This window comes from Mus musculus, chromosome 10, assembly GCF_000001635.26.
Source record: "Mus musculus strain C57BL/6J chromosome 10, GRCm38.p6 C57BL/6J".
In the NCBI taxonomy this organism is placed as follows: Eukaryota; Metazoa; Chordata; class Mammalia; order Rodentia; family Muridae; genus Mus; species Mus musculus.
This window is the reverse complement of record NC_000076.6, coordinates 93,223,551-93,247,405: the sequence shown is the minus strand read 5'-3', so window position 1 is coordinate 93,247,405 and position 23,855 is coordinate 93,223,551. Positions and strand designations below refer to the sequence as shown.

At 40.5% G+C, this 23,855-nt stretch overlaps 1 protein-coding gene across 9 annotated transcripts in view; it reads right to left on the bottom strand.

Moving 5' to 3' along the window:
• Cdk17 (cyclin-dependent kinase 17) overlaps nucleotides 1-23,855 on the bottom strand; it is a 90,219-nt gene that overhangs the window by 3,689 nt on the left and 62,675 nt on the right. For 4 of the 9 annotated variants that reach the window (XM_030245085.1, XM_011243447.3, XM_006513627.3 and 1 more), the window contains 11 exons: nucleotides 22,356-22,470; nucleotides 21,288-21,382; nucleotides 20,631-20,693; nucleotides 18,638-18,761; nucleotides 14,906-15,026; nucleotides 11,871-11,968; nucleotides 11,274-11,379; nucleotides 10,443-10,485; nucleotides 9,522-9,612; nucleotides 8,363-8,440; nucleotides 6,063-7,818 (listed from right to left, as the gene is read on the bottom strand). In XM_030245085.1, coding sequence (XP_030100945.1) covers nucleotides 7,781-7,818; nucleotides 8,363-8,440; nucleotides 9,522-9,612; nucleotides 10,443-10,485; nucleotides 11,274-11,379; nucleotides 11,871-11,968; nucleotides 14,906-15,026; nucleotides 18,638-18,761; nucleotides 20,631-20,693; nucleotides 21,288-21,382; nucleotides 22,356-22,470 — 972 coding nt within the window. In that variant the 3' untranslated portion in view covers nucleotides 6,063-7,780. Of the gene's footprint in view, nucleotides 1-481; nucleotides 5,721-6,062; nucleotides 7,819-8,362; nucleotides 8,441-9,521; nucleotides 9,613-10,442; nucleotides 10,486-11,273; nucleotides 11,380-11,870; nucleotides 11,969-14,905; nucleotides 15,027-18,637; nucleotides 18,762-20,630; nucleotides 20,694-21,287; nucleotides 21,383-22,355; nucleotides 22,471-23,855 lie in introns of those variants that run through there. The other 5 variants (XR_003948687.1, XR_003948686.1, XM_030245086.1 and 2 more) reach the window with 5 other exon arrangements.

The window sequence follows — 23,855 nt, the reverse complement described above, 5'->3', positions numbered from 1 at the left end:
TTCCCTTCCATTTACTTACAGTGACTCAAATACCGCTTCTTCTGTGTCAACAAGATGGGTAAATATAAGTTCCTATCTCTACATATGGCACATCAAATGCTTTACATACGCATGAGGATTATAGCGCAGTAGACAGTACTTACCTAGCACATGTGAGACTCTAGAGCCCACTACAGTACACCCCACCACACACCCCACCACACACACCCCACCACACACCCCCCACCACACACCCCACCACACACCCCCCACCACACACCCCACCACACCCCCCCCCACACCCCCCCACACACCCCACCACACACACCCCACCACACCCCACCACACACCCCACCACACACCCCACCACACACACCCCACCACACCCCACCACACACCCCACCACACACACCCCACCACACACCCCACCACACACACCCTACCACACACCCCACCACACACCCCACCACACACACCCTACCACACACCCCACCACACACCCCACCACTGAGGATGAACTGGGGGAGTAGTAAAATGGGTTTGAAATGGTCTCCTGATCTTAAGACATGGGGCTGCAAAGACTGCTTGGCGAGTAAGCGAGCATGAGGACCCGGACACTCACATGCAACATAGGGCATGACTGTGCATGGACCTATAAATCCAGCCCTGTGGGTGTTAGGGACTGGTCTGAGGCCTGCAGGCCACCAGTCTAGCTGAAATGCAGAGGCCTAGAAGTGAGACCCTGTCTGAAAGAAATAAGGAAGAGTGCTGAGTGGGACTGCTGATGTCATCTAGTCTGCGCCTGGGCACTGCACACACACCACCACCACCACCACCACCACCACCACCACCACCACCACCACCACCACCACCACCACCTCCATCAAAGTTCTGTCAGTTGTTCTACACAGAGGTAAGAAAATGAGGAAAAGGAGAAGCTAATATTTCCTTTTACCCATTTTGTTGACACAGGGTCATATGAACTACAGACTGGTTGGCAAAGGCGATTCTTTGTTTTATTTCCAATGATCTCAGTGCAGTCACCAGGTGGGTTGGTTCACAAGACTGGTGTGTGTGTGTGTGTGTGTGTGTGTGTGTAGGAAGGAAGAAATAGCAGATAACCAGAGACCCAGACTGATGTTCAATGTCACTACAGTTTGAAAAGGGACACGAATTCATAGCTAGATAGGATATATTTGTCGGTGTGATAGGGAATTATTCACATACTGAAGAAACATCTGAAAACCAACTGTGATTCCCGGAAGCACTGCAGAAAGCTTCTACCCAAGATGATAGGATGCCGTGTGTGGTCCTGTGTCCTTTGTTTTAATCTTCAGGCATGACATCTCTGCATCTGGACTCCCTTCTTTGGCCCCCAATACAGGACTGACTCTGAGTTCTGGTACCCACTTCCAAATGACTCTGGAACCTAAGGCCCATTTTCATTCCATCACATGACAGGTTTAGTTACTGGTGGGAACTACTTCTAAACTACTTCACACCCGCTCAGCATCCCTCACTGCTCCAAGTCCAGAGCACTCACACAGCCCTACGAGGGAAGTGCTATTATACATAATTTTACAAGTAAGGGAACTGAGACCAACTGTAGTTAAATAACTGACTCAAAGAAACTCAGCTGGAGTCCAGAGCTCCAACTCCAAGCACACAGCTCTATGAGAGAAGTACTATTATACATAATTTTACAAGGGAACTGAGACCAACTCTAGTTAAATCACTGACTCAAACAGCTAGTCAGTTTTCAAAATTACACTTTGATTGCAGAGGCCATGGATGTTGGTCAATATGCTTAAAAGATAAAGTCTTTTAAGTTTAAGAACTATTAATCTACGCCTTTACATTGTACCAGGCACACACCATTGTTGCCGGGGAGATTCCCAGTAATTATAGTGTGCTCTGCCTGGACTTCTCCTGTACTTATTCCTAGTCCTGTGTGAGATCTCTTGCTATCCCCTCCCCTGTGTGTGTGTGTGTGTGTGTGTGTGTGTGTGTGTGTGTGTGTGTGTAGGGGGGTAGAGGTAGAACAACTTGATTATGAGTTCTTAGGTTTTTTTTTTTTTTTTTTTTTTGGTTTTTCGAGACAGGGTTTCTCTGTTTAGCCCTGGCTGTCCTGGAACTCACTTTGTAGACCAGGCTGGCCTCAAACTCAGAAATATGCCTGCCTCTGCCTCTGAGTTCTTGGGTTTTTAACAATATAACGTAAGTGGTGGGTTTTACTTACAAACAAGGATTTCTTCACTCTTATGTCTTTATTTAGTCCAAGACATAGTAATTCTCCCCTTCACAGGGCTTATGAGTTATTGAGTGATGATAAAAAGTGATTAAGTATTATCATATTCTGAAGTACATGGACAACAGACAGGAGGGCAATAAAACTGGAGGACTTATAAGCCAGTCTGTGGTGGGGTAGGGTACAGGGAAGGACTTCCAGAAGAATCAGCCAAGACTCAAGCAGAGGCAAGAGAAGAGAACATTTGGGTAACTCGGGATCAAAGAGTAAATCATGGTAGGAGACAGCAATGTGGAATAATTAGTAGCAATAAAACATAAGTTCTAAAAGAATGGCACAGGGTGGGGGGAGTTCCAGGTAGCTAAGAAGACCTGAAAGAATGGCTGGCTGGGGGTCTGGAAAAGCCAAACAGCTGGAATGCTTCCAAGGCAATCTTTCTAATGAGTTCCAGTGTTTCCAGAAAAAACAAAAGACACATGAGCACCATTCCACGATGACCCTATAGCCTACACCACTACCATTTCACTGAGTTAGTATGCAATCGCCCAGGAGGAAACGGAAAGATGGCAGTAAGTAAGAACTGTCCCTACAGCTGCGGAAGGGGCCGGAGTGTTTCTAACTCTTCGCTAGCACTGTTCCGGGAATCCAGTCTGCACTAAGAGTCCATGTCCTGTTCACAGCCCAGAGGAAAACCTTTCAGACGCAGAGCTTTCTGCACCCAGAGGTGCTAAGACCAGGTGCTCATCAGCTCCATCTTCACCCACGCTCCCACATAGCCCAGGCAACCCTGCATTAACACCTCAGTAGGGACAGCACCACAGTTGCTATGAAAGACTTGTTTGTCTGTCTTTCTCACAAGTGTACACTTTAGTCTGTCAAGTGGTAGCTTTAAAAGAATGTTAGTTTCCCAATAAATGAATTTCTCTTAGGGAGAAGCCAGGAATGAAAAGGCCTTCCAACCATCGTAGGTCAAGTCTTACATTCTTTTCACATCAACGTAGTTTTATAATCAGTTAATTTACTTATATGCTTCCCATTTTGGATGGACAGATGTTGTCAGTAGTTTTCTTAGGTTAGAAGTAGAAACTCTTGACTAGGAATGATGGTAACAAACCTCCTGACATGCAAGTCCATGGTCTGAACTTAGCATTAGAAAACTTTACAGAAGGAAAACATGGATGTCATTGTGTGTAAAGGAACACATTAAACACGTTTAATTCTACCAAGCTTGTGAGCTTGTATTGGCATTTTGAATGAATGAAAATGTAAAATAAACAAAGAATTGACTTAGGAATCTAGATTAGAATATTTAAAAACTAGAGCCACTGACAGAATAATAGAAAGGGATGATATTTGGGGATAAATCTCTTAAAACCACACAAACTCAAAATAATATTTGTAATATATTATTAAAACAACTACACATACACATGAGAAAGGAAGGAAATCAAGATGGTCTACTATAAAAAAATAAACTAAATACAAAACAGTGCGGTATTCGGAGACTTAAGACAATGTCCTAAGCCACTTCACATAACTGAAGGGGAGGATACGGCCTTCACTCCATCTCAGATGGCAGCAATGCTAACACGAAATCATTGAGACAGATGCTGTGAGCAGAGAGCACAGGCCACACCCATCATGAATTCAGGCAAAAATTCTCAACAAAATACAAGCAAACTGGACTTAGCAGCATGTTTAAAGAATTACAACTTAAACATCCTTAATATGAAATCTAAAAGGCACTGACACCTGAAAATTTCAGAGTAACAATGATCAAAACATTTTTAGATTTTGAAGCATTTTAGACTTCGTAGTTTTGAAGCAGGGATGTTCAACTACCACAGGCTAGGCAAATATCCCAAACTGGGGGCAAAAGAAAAATCCCTTGAAATCTGAGATGCTTTTAGTCCCAAATGATTTCATAAGGGGATTAAACTTTAATTCATCACCAAGTGGGACTCTTTCAAGAAATGCAGTGCTGATGTCATACAAAAATCAAGGTAATAAACAAAGAAAACAGCATGATCATCAAAAACGACAGCAAAAAAGTTCTAGAAGATAAAGCCAACAAACCCCCCCCCCCCGCCTTAATAAACACACGCAGTAACCTAGCAACCAGGGAAGCTCCTTAAACATAGGGCTGTATACACACCCACTGCTGGTTACACGGGGTGGTGAACGGCTGAAAGCTTTTCCCCAAGACCAGCAACACAAGTTACTGGCCTTCATTCACTACTCAATAATACTGGAGGTCTAAAGACTAATTATGAAATGGGAGGGGGGGAGTAAAGGACAGAGAAGAGAAGAAAAGGCATCCAGATTATAAATGAAAAAGTCAAACTATTTCTTCCTGCTGATGATGTAATTTTATATGTAGAAGATCATAAAGAATGGACCAAAAAAAAAAAACTTTAAAAAGGCAACAAATTCAATAAAGTTGGAGGTTACAAGATCAAAACAAAAAAATCATCTGTACTTCCAAGCACTAGCAATGAAAAACAAACAAACAGAAATGAAGAAAATTATCCCGCTTGCACCAGCAGCAAAAAATACTTAGGAGTAAACTCAAGCATGGAGGGGAAAACTTTTATGTAAAAACTACTAACGCTGCTGAGAACAGTTAAAGATAATCTAAATAAACAAAGGACTCCCTGAACTCAAGGACCAGGAAAAGTGTTGTTAAGAGAGAGAGAGTACCCACCTGTGGAGACAGGACTTAAAAGTCAGGGCAGTCCTCACTGTGACCCCACCCTGGGCTTCCTGCTGGTCTTTTGTGGAACTAGGAACTGAGTGAAAAGTGATATTTAAATGTCAGCCTCCCTGGGCATCTACAAGTGAAAGCTGTCAGAGAGCAGGAGGAAGCAACTGAAAAGCACGTGCTTTGTAAGGGCAGATTGGGAATCCATGTAACAAAGCAACCTTATTGGTTTTTTGTTTGTTTGTTTTGTTTTGTTTTTTTTCCGACTCAAGCATGTGTGCACACCAATGTTCACAGTCTTTACACTGCTCAGTCACAGTGGAACATCACCCCGCCATCGAGAGAAACTCTGAAAATAGGATGTTGAAAGAAATAAGCCAAACTGGTATGGCTGCAAGGACAGAAAGTATCTAGACTAGGAAAATTCATACACACAGAGAGTAAATTAATAGTTCTGAGAAGCTTGGCGGGAGGAGTGGAATATTTTACTAGGTTCAACTTCTGAAAAAGGAAGACAATTCTGGAAATAAATCAAGGTCACTGTCATGTTGTGAATGCAGTTAATATCGTAAAGAGGGTCATGAGTCTGAAAGATAGATTAGAACGTAGTAAATATTCTTTCAAACTAAGCTGATAAAATGCCTGAGTGAAGGACCCTGGATGTGCTGTTTGATTGATATAGCACCTCTTACCTTCAGAATTCTTGTCAGTTTAAGGGGCTTCTGAGAGTTCCAGGTTCAGTCTTTCCAAGTTTTAAGTCTCCTCTCTGCAGTTTCCAGGATCAGGATAAGGCTGAAACGTCAACAAACAAAAGCAACCCATGCACATTTCTTAACCGTAAGACCCTAGACCCCCTAGAAAGAATTTTAAATAATGCCTGTATATTCTTTATATGTACGAATCAAGCTTACTGACAAACTAAGGCCAATCTGCAAATCAAATTAACAAATCTGATACTTCATAAGTAAAGAATAATATCTCAGGAGATCCCATAAGAGACTAACCAAACGGTCGGCACAAACCTAACGTGGCTGTCACTTTCAGCACAGTGACATCTTGTCACCTGACAATGATAACCCAGAAGGAGGATGACCCCAGTGTGCACAGCTTTCTTCCCCAATAAAGAACAGTGACTCCACAAAAATCACATTTTATATAACACAGAGATTTAGTTATTATAAATTTCAAAACAAATGAAGGAATTTTCACATAATATTTATAACCTTCAAAGTACAATATTAATACATGTCTGTCAGTTAGAAATAACAGCAGTTAGGCTACAGGGCTTAACATAAAACCAGCTGACAACTGTGAAAGCAGCAGTGGTCCAATATTCACCATTACATATGAATCTGTTTCTTCCAGAACTTTCTTTTTTTTTAAAAAAAAATTAAAATTTCAGTATTGTGAAATATTAAAATAACATCCCCAAACATGCCACAATCACTATTCACAAATAAAGTTAAAATGAAATATACAAAAACTCACTTAATACTGTTAAATAACAAACAATAAACTACAGGATTTCCTGAACAGAAATGAGAGGACCCTGAATGTTTACAGTGAATGGCAGGACAAAAATTAAGTTATAACTATTTTCATGATATAAGGCAAACACATGACCATTGCAAACTATAACCAATTAAGATTTATAGTTGTAAGATGCACTAACCAATAGTCCTTAACAATGAGCGCAAATGCCTAAGACACGATTACCAACACCAAGTGTCTGTGATGTTCAAGGAGATGCATAATTCAAGTTACACTGTTAGTGTCTCTGATGAGCAGATAATACCCACAACACTAAAGCAGTCCTCTGGGTTCTTCTTTCTCATTTCTAATTCATCGTGGCTCCATTTAAAGACACAGCACAGCTTTCAGCTCATTCCAAGTGAACGTTATTGAAACACACACAGTCCCCAAATGAAAGAAACGGTCCCTCAAAATGAAGTATCCTCTAATAAGAGAAATGTGCTTATGATGAACAGCGGCAAGGCCCTTCCTGTTTGAATGACTTATGTGGCTAAATTTTAACTAAAAGCACAGTGAGAAAGAGCTAACCAAGTGTAGGAGCATACACATATGCAGACATTTCTAAGAGGAGGAATAGGTAAAAATAAATAACTCCGTGTTTTAGTTTATTGGTATTTGACATGAGAACCCAAAATGTCTGCTACTCATTTGCTTGCATCAACCCTCACATTGCATGCTCCCGAAACACACTGTGCTGACCCCCTCTCAGCCTGGCTATTGGCCAATGCGCCTAAGAAATGATATGTAGCACGGACTTCGAGTGTTCACGATGGCTCACTTATTCTACTGCTAAGCAAAGCTAAAATATACATTCCAGGAAACACTGCAGTTTAATCTTTTAAAAAACAAACAAACAAACAAACAAACAAACAACAACAAAATGCAGCAGTCAAACAATTTGTGAGGAGAAACAGATGCGTTCACATATAATAAAGCCACTGCAACTTCTTCAGGCATTCAACTGTTGTGTTAAATAAACAGACAGTAGTTATTTAGCAGCAATGATTCCGCAAATAAATAATGCACTGTGTTTCTCAGTCCGGCACAAATCTGCAGCTACAGTTACATTGATAGCTGTAACCTACTGGCTCTACTGGCGGAGAAGACCTTAAAACCAACTGTACAAAAAAAAAAATTGTCACACTGTGACAACAAATATAAAAACAATCTGTAGGTCTGAAATAAAAAGACTCCACTGGGAAGAGGACAGTGCTGACACACGGAGTTCCCAAGTCCAGCACAAGAAATGACTGCCTTCAGCTCTGAGTCCATGGCTGATAAGAAAGGCTGGAGCTGGGCTTGAGACCAAGTTACCAGACTTAAAAGAGCATGCTCTGTCTTCTGTTCTTCCCATGTCCTAAAATATAAAGTCATTTTATGAGGCAGTTCAAAGGTCAGGTTTTTTTTAATCCCACATACAGTATTTGGTGACTCTAGGAAGCTAACGTTCCCACCAGCAAACGCTAACATTCCACGGTTAGTGATCGGCTGTCTTAAGTGCCCTCTGTGTTGACGGGGTCAGTCTACAGCGTCTAGGCTTCCAAGTGATGAAGCTGATGACTAGGCATGCACAGGCTGCGTCTTCTGCCTTGGGCACCAGGGATGGCGTGTGCAGAGGTCAAGCCAGGCCACTTGGGAAAGGTCTCTGCCATCTGTAGCTTTCAGGATCCCTGACTTGACTGAATCACATTTCTCTCTGAAGATTTACTGAGGTGCCCCCATCATACACAACAGCAAGTATGTGCAATTCTAAACATACAGAGTTGTGGGATGCACTGTACATTGGTTTGTTTGTTTGTTTGTTACATCAATAATTTTACTGATCAATTTATCAACCCAAAGCTTGGTTCCACGCAAAAAAATTCATGAGCGACATGTGAAATGGTTTATGACAAACACACCTGTCTCTGGATAAGAAGAGTTTCGAAAACCCGGGTCCTTTTGCAACTGAATCTCTTTCAAACTGAATATTGATACGCCTAAAATGAACAGACAGAAATTACCAGATATTAATGACATATCTAGATCAAATGTAATTATTCAAAAAGCGCATACTGATTCAATGTCAAACATCCATCCTGTGCCCCCAAGGTTATGGCCCCATGGAAAGATTTCCCATTTGTCCCTAAGTTCTAAACAGAAAACCAAATTCTACGCGAGAAGTCTTGTGGATTTTCTGATGGGTTTTGCTACTGACTGTTCCGCAGCCCTCAGTTAAGAAGCACTGCCTAGTGAAAGGGAGTGGGGAGATGGTGATAGCTTCCATAGCTGAGTTCCCAAACACTGCCCTCCTTCCCCGCTCAGCCCACTTAAACACTGGACTAACTTAAGGCAGCATGGACAAAATTAAAGAGTTACTTCAGGCCTGGGAAATTTTCTACTTTAGTGATTTTGATAATAGACTCACTAATTTCTTAGGAATAGTACAGTCAGAGAAACCGCAAGAAAGGGAAACTTCCTTTGTATCTTCTCAGGAAGGAAATCACTTTCTCCAGGAAGCCATCTTGTTACTCTGACTGTGCTTCACTAATCTTTTCAGAAGTGTGTGTGTGTGTGTGTGTGTGTGTGTGTGTGTGTGCGTGCGCACTCACTATTGTGACTAGGCTGGCCAGTGAGCTCTCAGGGTTCCCACCAGTGAGCTCTCAGGGTTCCCACCCTGCCAAGTCCTGTGGTTACAGAGGCGTAGGACAGCGCTTTTACAGGGAGCCTGATGACCCGGACTCAGGTCTGCACAGCGTGCAGCAAACACTTTGCTCACGCCGCCAGCCGCCACCTATCCAATCTAGAGATCCACTTTTAGCCAGATTAGGGCTAAGGATGATGTTGCCAGCATATTCTAATTTGAATCAAGGAAGATTAATGATTCACACTCAAATATGATGGATTTCTTAATGAGGAGAGACAACATACTCAGAGCTATAAGACATGAACAAGGAAAACAAGACGAGAAAAACTTCCTTGGAAAAATTATGATCTGATTACAAAAATTATTAAATCATAAGCCTGCTGATCCTCAACCCTAGACAAACGAACAGAGGAGCGAGCGCGAGGGCTCCTTACTCTCGGGCAAAGCATGGATCCTCGGCCCCAGGCTGCGGAAGTACACGTGCTTCATGGCCTCTTCTGCCGGAACCCTCTTCTTAGATTCATACTGTGAAAAAGCAAAAAGCGGCTCATCAACCTCTGTCTAATTACTGTAAGAAGTTGAAGGAGGATAAATTAGTATTTAGAACTACTTTTAAAAACTCCTGATTACTTAATATGACAATTTCCTAACATCACTTTAGAATCCTCCCAATACACTCAAAGTAGGAGAATAATTCTATCTCAATTCCACATTTCCTAGCTAAGCCTCTAAATAAAAAATTAGATTTTTTCTGAAGTGGTGAAAAATTAAAATATTCAATCTTTAATGCTCTTTTTCTTTGTGAACTGTGAAATGTACTGACAGAACCATGCCCAGTGCCTTTATAGCCGACATTCTCGGCAGATAAAAGCCATTGCTCCTCTCTTAATGACACAACTTAGATTTGCTCAAGATGCTCATGCTTCCAACTCCAACAGACAAATCATGACTGTTCTAGGTCGAGGCTAATTCCCCAATTCCCAGACTCTCTTTGTGTTGTTTTGTTTCTACAATGAATGCTCTGGCCAGTGAGACTTGGGAAAAGCCTATGCTTTCGAGATATAAGAGAGTTAATGTTGCTACCCTGTCATCTCGTCTTCCTGCTCTGGGGAAAACAGAGGAGGAGTGCTATTTGAAAGTGCAGTATCCGCCATGGCAGGAAGCACAAAGAAGCAGAGGACACAGAGCATGAGCTGCAAAGAACATGGCTCTGAGCTGCTGAAGCACCTAAGAAGCACCATAGGCATCCTACTATTGCTAACGGTACTTGATGGGGTTACTAGTGAGTCTATTTTTCCTATGAGGAAAGTGACACTTACTGATTCATTTAACTTTATAAAATAAGATTGACTTACCTGAAGAAATTTTGTTATCAATTCAATTCCTTCAGAATCTAACCTAGAAACAAAAAAATAAAAGAAACCAAAACAAGTGTCCATTTATCTTTTATGATAGAAACCTTTCAGGTAAAATTATTTTCCAAATGCTTCCATTTGCCAAATTTAAGTGCCCTAAAATAACTATCTTTACTGCTTTCAAAGACCCAAATCTGTTTATCCCTAAAAAGCTCATCTTGCTATTTGCTTGAGAACAAATCATGAATAGACTGCCATTCACAATTTTAATATTCAAGAAAAATTACTAATACTATAGAAATTTTGAAGTTAGCATTCTATCCCCAAAGTACCCTCTATTATAAAGAAAGTTTAAATAGGGTACAAATATTCAGTGTGTCAATGAAGGCAGACACACCAAAATATCACCGTCCCAGCATGTAGGTTAAAAAATTGAGACAGTGACCCCAAAATATATCAATGGCGTTCAAAATGGATAAGCCATCAAGAAGATTATACAAAACAACCTGCTAAGCAATGGCTACTATAAAGTATTAAGTTCAAAAACACTTCAGCAATATGGCTAAAAGACCAATGACATAGACAATATAACTCCTAGGCAGGAGTGCTGTCTTCACCTTTGTGGATCTACCTACATAAGCCTTGGAATTCTAATATATGTATTCTATATTCCCTTTACAGCTCAATTCTATTTACATGCTTTGGTGATTCTTGGCCATTGATTTATAAAATTATTATGTCAAAGGAAGGGATAAATTGAATGAACTTGAACATCAAATGAGGGTACTGAGTCACGAGAGTCTGGCCCTTCTCACTTAAGAAGAAAAATACCTGGGTGCATGATTAATTAGAGGTTGTGGCTTGTATTTTGGGAAGTTGTAGTTCTTGAATTCATCATTTGAAGAAACACCTGGCCAAGTTTCCTGAGATGGAGTTCCTGAATTAAAAGAATAAATTCATGATAAGTATTTAAATTATATGCATGCAAACATATATATCAACAGGCATAAGTAAGAACTATCCTTAAGAACATCATACTTTTATTAAATGATTTAACTTTTTTCAATTGAAATTAATATTTTGTGTGTGTATACACTGTATGTACACTTAGGGATACTACATATATACATGTGGATTGGGGCCAATGAAAATATGCCCTAAATATGATAAAACTCCCTTTCTATCCTCATGGCATCACCTACACTAGGAATAGCTCTTAATAATATGTATAAGGTCAAATCTTATTTCCTAAAACCTTTATGAAATGAAGCTGAGTTAGCTTGAAGACCCCCCTGTAACAAGTGAGCCAGCGGCAGTTCTTATCAGAACAGCTATGGATACATGTCATACTTATGCTTTACAGACATAGTCCTAATTTAACTAGTCAACTGCAGGTGTGAATCATGGGAAAAAAGACTTCTTTCTTACCTAGTAGTCGAAATATTAAATGCAGTTCATCTTCCACAGTTGACCCTGGAAACAGTGGTCTTCCAGAAGCCATTTCAAAGAAAATACAGCCAACTCCCCTTTAAAATGCATCATTTAAAAAAAGAGAGAGAAAAAAAAATCAATCCACTTACCCATTGGTTAGCACAAGATAATATTTTTTCAAGATTGCCTTTCTGGAGAATTTTAGATCAGGTTCCCAGAAAATTTTCTGTACAGATACTTTTGAATCCAACAAATTTATTAAATTTACAATCTCAACTACTACTAATGCTACTAATCCTTTTCCCCACTTAAAACTTCTAGCTTTCTTTTTTGTAAGATTCTTAAAGAATAAAACACCACTTACTAGTGATGGAGTGCTGACTATCGCTATGGCAATCTGGGAGGTGACAGTGGCTACAGCAGCTCAGAGTCAAGTGAATGAATGATTCGCTCAGAGAGAAGTGAATGAGTGATTTGCTCAGAGAGAGATGATTCTCTCAGAGAGAAGTGAACAAATGATTCACTCAGAGAGAAGTGAATGAGTGACTCATGCCCGATGCAGGAAGCGGTGACTGTAGCTGATTGCTGTGGCTAGGGACTGTGTAAGGGCGGGAAGAGGAGGACGAGGCTCAGAGAACAGGCATTATTATTTGGGAACTAGGTGGTCCACGGAAGGTTGCGACACAGTACTTCCACAGCACTGCTCACAGGCAGTAAAACTTCACAAAACTGACAACAGTTCACAGGAAATAAAATGGCACGTTGTTATAGGAAGCAGTATGATGATCCCTCAACATTTAAAAATACAATTGCTATGGCCCGCAATCTCACTTTTGGGTAAATAAGCAAGAGAGCCCAGTGCAGCGTCTTGAAACACTAGGTCCATCCCCGTCAAAGCAGCATCACTTACAGTGGTGACGGAAGAGACTCAAGTGCCCAACAAGTAAACAAAGTGTGGAGTGTACGCACAAGGACGTGAGTAAACAAAGTGTGGAGTGTACGCACAAGGAGTGAGTAGACAAAGTGTGGAGTGTACGCACAAGGAGTGAGTAAACAAAGTGTGGAGTGTACGCACAAGGAGTGAGTAAACAAAGTGTGGAGTGTATGCACAAGGACGTGAGTAAACAAAGTGTGGAGTGTACGCACAAGGAGTGAGTAAACAAAGTGTGGAGTGTACGCACAAGGACGTGAGGAGACTCACTACAGACAGTGCTGATGGACGATGAAGACACCATGGTAACCGAGAAGAGCTGAGTAAGTCAGCAGAAGGCAGACAAGTATGGCAGAATCTCACTTGCATGAGGTACTTGGGACAGGTAAATTCAGAGGCAAGAAGTAGTGACCTGGTTACCAAGGACCAAGTAAAATTGGTAGAATGGTTGTCCAACAGGTAAAATTTCAGTTTAAAAGAGTAAAAGTTTTGGATTTCTAAAAGGATGGATAGTGGAGATGGTTGTACAACAGTGTAATGAACTTAGAACCTCAAAACCACACAGCTAAACTAGGTAAAATTATAAGTTTTATCTTATACATATCAGAACTAACGGAAAAAAGTCCTGCAAATGAGATTCTATGCAATTGCTCAAGACAGGAAAACAAGCATTAACTTACCAGGACATAAGGAGGACATAATAAACACAGCCACGATTGAGAAAGGAGCTGCCTCTGAGGCCAGGCCCACTCAGGAAAGGACTGAGGACAAACCCCGGGGAATTAATTACTAAGTGTGGCCCTGTTGGGTGAGGAGCATGCCAACGGGCAGATTGGGATGAGCACTCAACAGAGCTGGGAGAGTCAGGCTTGCTTGCTCGAACAGCAAAGAGCAACTTTGCTAAAAGACAACGTCTGGATTAAGAACTAGGCCAGATTAAGTTAGAAAGGGAAGTTTATAGACTATGAAACTCTGTATCTCCTGGATCAAGGAAATGCAATTTGTAGCGCATAGGCAGTGATGGGGTTAGCCAAGCACAGGGGCACTGAGGCATCTATTGGCTTGGACGTGGCTCAGTGGCTAGAGTGCTTGTTACACAGCATGAGAAGAAGCTGAGTCCAGATCCTCTGCACCCATGCACACAGTGCTGCACACAGTGCTGCACACAGTGCTGCACACAGTGCTGCACACAGTGCTGCACACAGTGCTGCACACAGTGCTGCACACAGTGCTGCACACAGTGCTGCACACAGTGCTGCACACAGTGCTGCACACAGTGCTGCACACAGTGCTGCACACAGTGCTGCACACAGTGCTGCACACAGTGCTGCACACAGTGCTGCACACAGTGCTGCACACAGTGCTGCACACAGTGCTGCACACAGTGCTGCACACAGTGCTGCACACAGTGCTGCACACAGTGCTGCACACAGTGCTACAGGCTCGACTGAGACAGGCAGACCCCAGGGTGTGCTGGCCAGTCCGTCTATTCAGGTTCAGTGGAAGACTGTCTCAAATAAATAAATATAAATAAATAAATAACTTTTTAAAAATGAAAAGCGGTATCTGAGCATGCTTCATGCTGACCTTTGGCCTCCATTGTGTATGCATGTACAGGCGAGTGCACTTGAACACACATGTACATATATCTATAACACCTACATACATATATGTAATAATGCATAAGAAGATCTTTGAAACTCTAATTATTATTTTTAGACCAACTTAAAGTAGGTATATTTTCCATATTAATACTTTTTTGAATTGCTATGTGTCACGTACTCTTCTAAAAGGTGCTCTGTGCACGTTGGCTCATTCAGGCTTAATACCATCAGGCTTAATGACTTTCTCATTACTTTGTCTACCTCCTTAACGGAGGAGATGAAGGCACGGGCTACTAATGTGAATAAGATGGTTAGTCTAATATAGCCATTAGTGGTAGACTTATATTTAAATCTAAATAGTTTTATTTTCACACCTCAATTCTTACTCACTGCTCAAACTCTTTGAAATAACTCTTTAAAAGTAAGCATTTGTCAGTATGCCCTGTTAACAGCTATGCTCTTTCAAAACTATAAACGGCGATGGCATCTGTAGTTACCACATGTCGATCTGTGTTGAGTATTCTGAGGAACCAAGAAGCACATCAGGTGGTCGATACCACAGGGTGACAACTTCATTTGAGTAGGTCTTTGTGGGAACTGACTTGGCTCTGGCTAGTCCTTTACAGAGAAAAGAAAACAGAAGAATTAAAAATACTGAGATCCATTAACATGCTGAAGGTCTTAGCCCTACTGTCGCCATGACCCATTTCAAGAGATGCCAACTCTATAGCTTCCTGCAACTTCAAAAAAGTAGATTTATAAACTCTGTTGAGTGTATGTAGTCCTGGGCCAAGTCAATATTATATAATTAAACTGAACACAGTAATTATACAGCGAGAGACGAAGCTGGTGCAGTGTCTGTCTGAGTTTATCTAAACTTAAGATATTTTCTGTTGATGAGTCAGGATGCCGGAATTATTTCCCACTGGAATTAACCCAAAATAGGTCAGTGACACTGAGGCGCAGTTTGCTTGCTACCGTTATAAGCTAGCTATCACTGTTTAACTCAAATCACATGGTTTTTTTTGTTTGTTTGTTTTTTGTCTTTTTTTTTACTATACTATGTTTTAAAATTTTAAACCTCAAGATCATTGGTATACAATCAGTTGGAGCTTACTGGCAATTTCCTTGAACCTATTAGGCGATTTCCCTGGAATAAAATTCAGCAGTCTTTGTCTATTTTAATGATGTAAGTGATGTGAATAACTTCAGAATAAGAGGCCTTGATACTCTGGGATAATGCCACCTGCTGTAAGCAACTGTCTGCCCTGTCAACCGTGTGTGGGCTCCACTGTGTTCAGAGACTGACAGACCGGTTCCCTATGGGCTCCACTGTGTTCAGAGACTGACAGACCGGTTCCCAACCTTTTTGCTTTGCCACTGGTGGAGAGTTAGCTCCCCATAGCCTCTAGACTGTAGTCACTGAGTTTACATCTGAAGAAACATAACCTTATTTTTACCATATATTTTGTTTCAAGTAATAAGGGTACTTATGCTAAGATTGCTGTTATGTAAGGCTTTATGTATCTTGTGAAAAAAAATTGAAGAAGAAAAATGTCATACACAGTAGTAATTCAACACTTCATTAAAATAATGTAATGCTGACATTATTTTAATTACAAATCATTACCCTAGCATTCCAGCTTGATACAGTCATGCCCAACGAATTATTTTTCCACACATTTTAGTAATTAGCAAGATGTAGGGTAGCTCTGATTCCTCTTCCTTGGTTTTTTGAGTCACTATACCACGGTGACCTTGCTTTTTTGTGAATTTTACTGACTATAATATTGACATTTTCAAAGGAATCAAGAGTAAGTAAAGAAGGTAGGGCTGTAGTTCAGAGACAGTGCTTGCCTATCTTACTCAAGTCTCTCACTGTGATCCCAGCACCATCAAGGAGGAGTACGGGTGGGGGAGGCTCAACTAACAGCAGAAATAATCAAAAGTAAACAACATTCATTACTTGAAGCCATATATATATTTGCTATGCAACAACAACAACAACACAACAACAAGCCAAGAATCAGAAAATGATGACTGTGTTGTGAGATTTGCTTTCTGGAGGCTAAAAGCATGAAATACTAGATTCAAAGTACTTTCAGATAAAAATTTCCCATGGTCTTTGACACACCCTTTGCATGATTCCACGCAAGCTGCACAAAAAGCAGCTTGGCAAAGCGAGGGAGTGGGTGCAGGGGCAAGTGTAAGGGAATGACATAATGATGCTCAGGAAGTAGAGACGGGATCTATACAAGCATACAAAATTAACCTGTAGCATCTGCTTCAATCTCAGGTAGCCAACAGCAAATCCCTTTCAAACAAACAACAACATACTAAATAAACAAATGTCCATGAATAGCCAGGGCAAATCCAGCATTCAGTAAGAATGAGTTTTTAACTTGTTACTAACATAGCTTATTAGAATAATTCAAATTCTAAGTATATAACTCAAAATCAAAGCTACTCTAAAAACGTTCTTTCAATATAGAAGTTTACTTCCTAAAAGCGAAGTACACATTACTGCGTTTTATTTTCAGGTCGCATAAAATCAGATCAGCTAAAAGGTTAACCAGCGGCTAGTGAAGTCACCGAGCAGATAATAAAAGCAGTCAGCTGTGGTCAGCATATGGGGGCGCCTTTCAGAGGCAGCTTCCAGCTTTCGGGATCTGGCATAAACGCGTCAAACTTAAGAAGCCAAGTGCTTCTATTTACATGGGCTACTGACATTTACCGTATCTGTAAGCCAACACTGAGAAAATGGAAAGGTGTTTATTTACAGATTAAAAACAAGGCACGGTCAGGTGCAGCGACTCTGTCCTATAATCATGGAATTCAAGAGACTGGGGCAGGATGATCATGATGTTGGGGACAATGTAGGTGCACAGTGAGACCCTGACTCAAAAACAGAAACGATGCGAACCTCAAGTGCTCACCAGTCATAAGCTGTCTGCAATAATATCTTAATAAAAAGTTATTTTCCAAGGCAAAAAAAAAATCTTATACTCCTATCACTTATTTTAAATTTCATGTTAATAAAGGGCAACTGGATATCATTTTCTTTGATATGCATGGTATATAGAGGACAGCACATCAAATTATCAAATTTTTTTTTTTTTTTTTTTTTTGCTTGTTTGTTTGTTTGGTTTTTGGTTTTTCGAGACAGGGTTTCTCTGTATAGTCTTGGCTGTCCTGGAACTCACTTTGTAGACCAGGCTGGCCTCGAACTCAGAAATCCGCCTGTCTCTGCCTCCCAAGTGCTGGGATTAAAGGCGTGCGCCACCACGCCCGGCTCAAATTATCAAATTTGTAATCGCTCACATACATATGACAAGAATGAATCTCATAGAGACCAAGAGAAGAAGGAGGACCCTGCACATGGCCCCACCCCAACTGGTCCATCTATGACACGGCTCCTGCACCTAAGGCTCAGGGGACAACTCCAAAGAGGGACAGAAAGAGTGAAAAAGCGGGAGGAACAGGAAATCTGCTGAGAGGACACCTCCCTGAAATGTCAGGGAAGCCACACCCATGAAATATCAACAAAGCTGCCTAACTCAGGCCTGAAGGGCAATAATTCATTTTTAAGAAAACCAAATGTTAAAGACTAAATAATCAGTCTATTGGTCCCAAATTTCCTAGGAAAAATGGTGTTTCTTTAAAAAAGAAAGAAAGGAAGGAAGGAAAGGACCCCTAGTAATCTTTCTCTTTAGATTACTGTTGTTTCTGTGTGAGCTCAATGTGTTTTATGCTTATTCTTCATTTTATCACAAGAAATATTGTAATGACTTATAGTCTAGGAAAATAAACTTTACTGCAGTATCAAGTATCCCAGGTATAACTGACACTTGTCCCCTAAACATGTCAGCAGTGAAGACTACACATGCCCTGCCCTAAATACCCCCAAATACACCAAGGAACCAGCGACTCTACTGCTTACTTGGTGTTGAGTCCTCGGTGCAACCAGGAAAAAGCAAGGAGAACAGTAATTCTGAGTGTGAATTTATCTTTAGACGCCATGGAAAGTCTTAGAAGTTCTAGAGGTCTCAGCATGCTAGGAAACACGTGCGTGTTCCTCACTAATAAACCATTCACCTAAATTCCATCACACATCTCCGAGCTACAGAGAACACGTCAAAACACACAGAAAATTGACGACACTCTGTGACAACGGTGGTCTTCTCGCTTAGCCACCTGGAAGTAATAATGAATATCTTATCTCTCCATACCAAAGTCAGCCAGCTTTAGTTCTCCTCTCTCATTAATGAGGAGGTTCTGTGGTTTCAAGTCCCGGTGCAACACTTTTCTTCTATGGCAATATGCCAGACCACGGAGAATTTGGTACAGGAACAGCTACAGAAACAAATGAAAAGCAGTCTTACAGATAATGGAACGGGTCTTGCTATAAAGAAAAACCAAGCAATTAAAGCCAATTAAAATGACATCTTTTCCTCTTGCAGCTATTTTCTGAATTTGATTGTTCATTGTTCAATTTAAAACATCAACTAGTTTTTAACCCAATGAGAACCAGGAAAATAAACACTACAAATAAAACTTTGAATAACAGCAGTTCATTGGTTGGAGGCCTATAGTTTGATTATAAAATTCTGTTGTAACAACCAAGCAAACCCTGTCACTGATTTCTCCTTCCAAAACACACACACGCACACACACGTACACAAACACTTCCCTGATCTGCAGCAGCATCACCTTAAAAGGGCATCATATTTGATGGTTTTTCAGAAGAGCCAGGCTATCAGAAGAGAAAAGTGCTGTTTAGCTCTGGCAAGCCATTTGCTATAAAAGTAAGCGGCTCCTCACCCACCTCCTGGGCACTTGACTTTGAGCGCCTCCTACTCACTCTTCAAACTCCACTGTGACTCAGAAAGGGGCCCAGGCACTATTGTACTCTGAACGACGAGAAAGGGACTCCTGTAAGGTTAATGGCTAAGGGCTTCTGTGTATTTTAGAAGAAGGAAAGCGTTTTGAGTCTTTGTGGTTAGAAAAAGAGAGGCTGCATACAGAAGATGCCGAGTGTCTTTAGGTCACGGCGGAGGATGTGGAGAGGCCTGAATGAATTCTCAGAAGCAGTTTCCAGAGTTGGCATTGCTATGTTCTGAGAACTCCAGAATTATTATCTCAGTATCTGTCACATTCTATCCTTGGAAAACGTTAAGTGTAATTTCAACAGCCAGACAATAAAACGCGTTCCACCTTACAGCCACCACTTGGACCTAACTTAAAAAGCAGGGACTTTGCAAACCTTTATCAAATTATGACAGCTAAACTCTATGCTCTTTCCAAATTATTGTTCTAAGTAGAGAAAGCAAAATTAGCAAAACAAAAATATATAAATGCTATTCATAACATTTTATAAAATATGATGAAATATTTTTTAAAAAACTCATAGAATGTATGAAAATCTATTCAAAACCCTGGTCTTAGCAATGCCTGTCTTCAGAGCACTCTGTTAGTAACAAACTGGCTTCCCTCTATTTCTACCAAATTACTATTTAAAGAAAAAGTTAAATTTACTACCTACAGAATTAGAAATGTCTCAACCACACATGACACACTGCCTTCTTCCAAAATAGGTTTCCAGGAACTATTAATTTTGCATAAATAAATCTTTGATAAAAAAAATAGGGTATGCCAGTTAGGTCAAAGATATCTATTGTGAAAATTCAGCTATGTTAAATGCTTTCATGTTAAGTAACTTTTGAGTTTCATCCGATATTAGCTGCCTTAGCAAACTTCTCCAGTTACTCCAATTCTTAGATAACTAACGCTAAGAAAGCTTATCGATTTTCTTCTGATCACACAGATCTCTATTACCTATAAGTTTCTGACCTTGTCCAACTGGCTATTTTAAATACTTCTTTCAATACATGAGTGGCGTTTATCCTTCAAAGGGTCTTTCACAGGGTGTACCCAACATTTGTATTTTTTTTAGGGGCTTTTTATCCAGAACAGACTTGGATATCCACCCTACATAAGAGAATAAATTGTTGTCAAAAGTGTAAAAGACCTTTAAAGCAAAGCACCACTCCAAAGGGTCTGGTTTTTTAACAGCTGTAATACAGTCAACAGGTGCTGACTAAATATGCTTAGATGGTAGTAACCTAACCACGCCGATGGGAACGGCTTATGAGGCCAGTCTATGTGCTGGGCGATCCAGTCCAGCTGTGCTGACACAGGCTCAGAAGTGCATGGACAACATACCTTGACATTGTGCATGCTCATGATGTTCCCACAGTCATCCATGTATTGCTTCAGGTCTTTGTCCTGAAAAGATGCCGCACTTTAGCACGTGACATGGTTTTGGGACGGCATGGCTGGTTACCTTGAGAGCTTTTTTCTTTTTTTAAGTATTTATTTATATGTTGGGGTGCACTCATATGTGCCATGGCATGCATGTGGGGGTCCAAGGACAACTCCAGGGAGCTGACTCTAGTCTATGGAAGCCCCAGGTACAGAACAAGCTGTCAGTCATGGTGGTAAACACCTCTACCCACAGAGCCATCTGCCCAGCCTAATGGTGTTTAATATTTTTATTATTATTTTTATTCTTTAGTCTTTTTTTTTTACAGTCCAGTCTTTATCCCCCCCACCCCTGCCCAGTCCCAGTCTGCCCTCTGACTGTTCCTCGTCCCATACCAAGAGGATGTCCCCACCCCCACCCCTACCCCATCAGACCTCCCCTCTCCCTTGGGGCATTTAATTTTTATAACTAAGTTGCTTTTCAAAGAAACATACAGAATTCATTACACCGCATTTAAACGCCAACAGTTAAACAACAATGTCCCTGAGGCTGTTAGAAGGTCTAACTTTCTATTATATTAAAGCAAAATAGAATGCTAAATTGTATTAAATACTTACCAGGTACTCAAAGACCAGAGTCAAAGATTTGTCTGTGTGAACGATGTCGTGCAAGGTTACTATATTTGCATGTTTTAAATCCTTTAACAGTGAAACTGGAAAAACAACAAGAGGGGGAGGGGTGTTAGTCTGTGGTAGGCAGTCTATGGGGCCCAGAAGCTTTAAACCACAGCTGACTGTGGGTAAGATAAAGCCCAAAGGTTACAGCAGGACTGACAATGGAGGCAGCGAGGTTCTGACTCCTCTGGTTGTGTGCTGTGGGTCTCACACTGTATTTCCTGAAACCCTCCCGATATTCCAAGCGGCATCTCCTGACTTCCTGCCCGCTGTTGGAAGCTCTGACACTGACTGTGATACAGAGCACAGGGTACCTTTCACTCCGTGTTCTTTGTGCTTTTTCTTTGGCTCCATCTTTCCTCCGTTTGTTTCTATCTCATCTTATTATTTCTATATCTACTGGTATTTTAATGAGACAGAAAAGCACATGTGGATTTGGGTGAGTGAAGAAGTAGGGAGGAACTGGTAGGAGATAGGGGGTGGGGTGGGGACCATAATCAGAATATATTGTATGCGCTGTGTACATTTTCAATTTAAAAAAACTCGGGAGGCAGAGGCAGGCGGATTTCTGAGTTCGAGGCCAGCCTGGTCTACAAAGTGAGTTCCAGGACAGCCAGAGCTATAAAGAGAAACTCTGTCTGGAAAAACCAAATAAACAAAAAACAAAACCCAACATGGTCATGTATATATGCTATTTGTTTCTTATATTTAGTAAAATTTATTGATGTAGCTAATTTATAGTCACCATGGTCTCTCCATAACAATATAGAACTTTTTCTAGGTCAATATTTATCTGTCAGAGATTTTAATGGCTTCGTAAATATTTTACTGTGAGTTATACAATAACACAATTGACTGATCCCTTTCTGTTGAGTACTTTGGTTTTAAAAACTACCATTTGCAAGAGCCAAAGAATGACTTCCAGCCATTGATTGTGTTTCTATCTGAGCACTTTTTACAAACAGTCCTCTTAATGTGACTTGGACCAAAAGTTCTATGTAAACACTGTACCTTCTCTTATAGCTGTACAGGGTGCACCTTCTTCGTGTTCCAAGCGGATCTCTTTTAATGCCACCAAATTTTCTGTCAGTTTACTTCTTCCTTTATATACTGTTGCATATGTACCCTATAGAATATATTTTGAAGAACATTTTTAAGATGTGACAGCTGCTAACACGGTACTGCATGCTTTTACTTCGAGCACTTGGGGGACAGAGGGACTCGGAAGCCAACCTAGCCAACGTAGTGAGTTACAGGGCAGCTGGGGCTACATGGTGAGTCTCTGCTCAAAAAAAGTATACAGAGCAGAGTAAACCTCAGTTTCTAACTTCTAAGCATATTAAAGTATGTCTTATAAAAAAATCATCCTATTTGGTTTTTCTTACAGCAATGACTTAGTTCCCTGCACACACCATCCACATCCCCACCATACCATGGTGGTTCCACATCTCCTTTATTCTTGTGTTATTTCAAATGAACAGCTGGACCAGTGGATTTCATATCAAGGGCACTTAGGTAATGATACATAAAAACCACAGGAGACTGAGCATTTTCAATGAAGATGTAATGATAATGTTCAATCACAAAAACTTGATCCAGACCTTCACGCTCCTCAAAATCTGTGCACCTTAGCTCTCCTCTAAAAGCTCCCTTAAGGCTTGCCTGCTATTTTCCTGCCCTTTCTTACTGTGGATCGCAGGCAATTTAAAAATTAACAGGAGTACAGGCCGAAGAAGCAAGCTCAAGAAAGCCAGAGCTTTAAAAATTTTCTCAACTTTGGTGAAGCGTCTTTATCTCTACAGCTAGTTCTCTGAACTCATACAAATTCCATGCCGCCAGAATCCATGAGTAAACAATAGACCCTATTCCATTACTCACAGAGCACAGCATTTGTACTTCATCAAAAGATTACAAATCTACCAAAAATATTAATTTCATCTTACCTGATGCAAGGTTTCAAGGACCAAGAAGATTTATTCCATCTAGTTGTGCGATCATTTCAGAGTGAGATATATAGTCTTTTAGGTAATATAGGTCATTGCAGAATTTGGTATATGATATTTTAGGTAATAGTGGTCATTTCAGACTTCAGTAAACAATCTCTTAGGTAATAGTGGTCATTGCAAAATTTGGTATATGATATTTTAGGTGACAGCGGTCATTTCAGAATTTGGTATATAATCTCTTAGGTAATAGCGGTCATCTCAGAATTCAGTATATAGTCTTTTAGGTAATAGCAGTCATCTCAAAATTCAGTATATAGTCTGTTAGGTAATTGTCATTTCAGAGACAGGTATATAATCTTTTAGGTAATAGTGGTCATTGCAGAATTCAGTATATATATATATATATATATATATATATATTCTTTTAAGTAATAGTGGCCATTTCAGAGTCAGCTATATACTTTTAGGTACTAGCAGTCATTTCAGAGTCAGGTATATACTCTTTTAGGTAATAGCGGCCATTTCAGAATTCGGTAAATAATCTCGTAGGTAATAGTGGTCATTG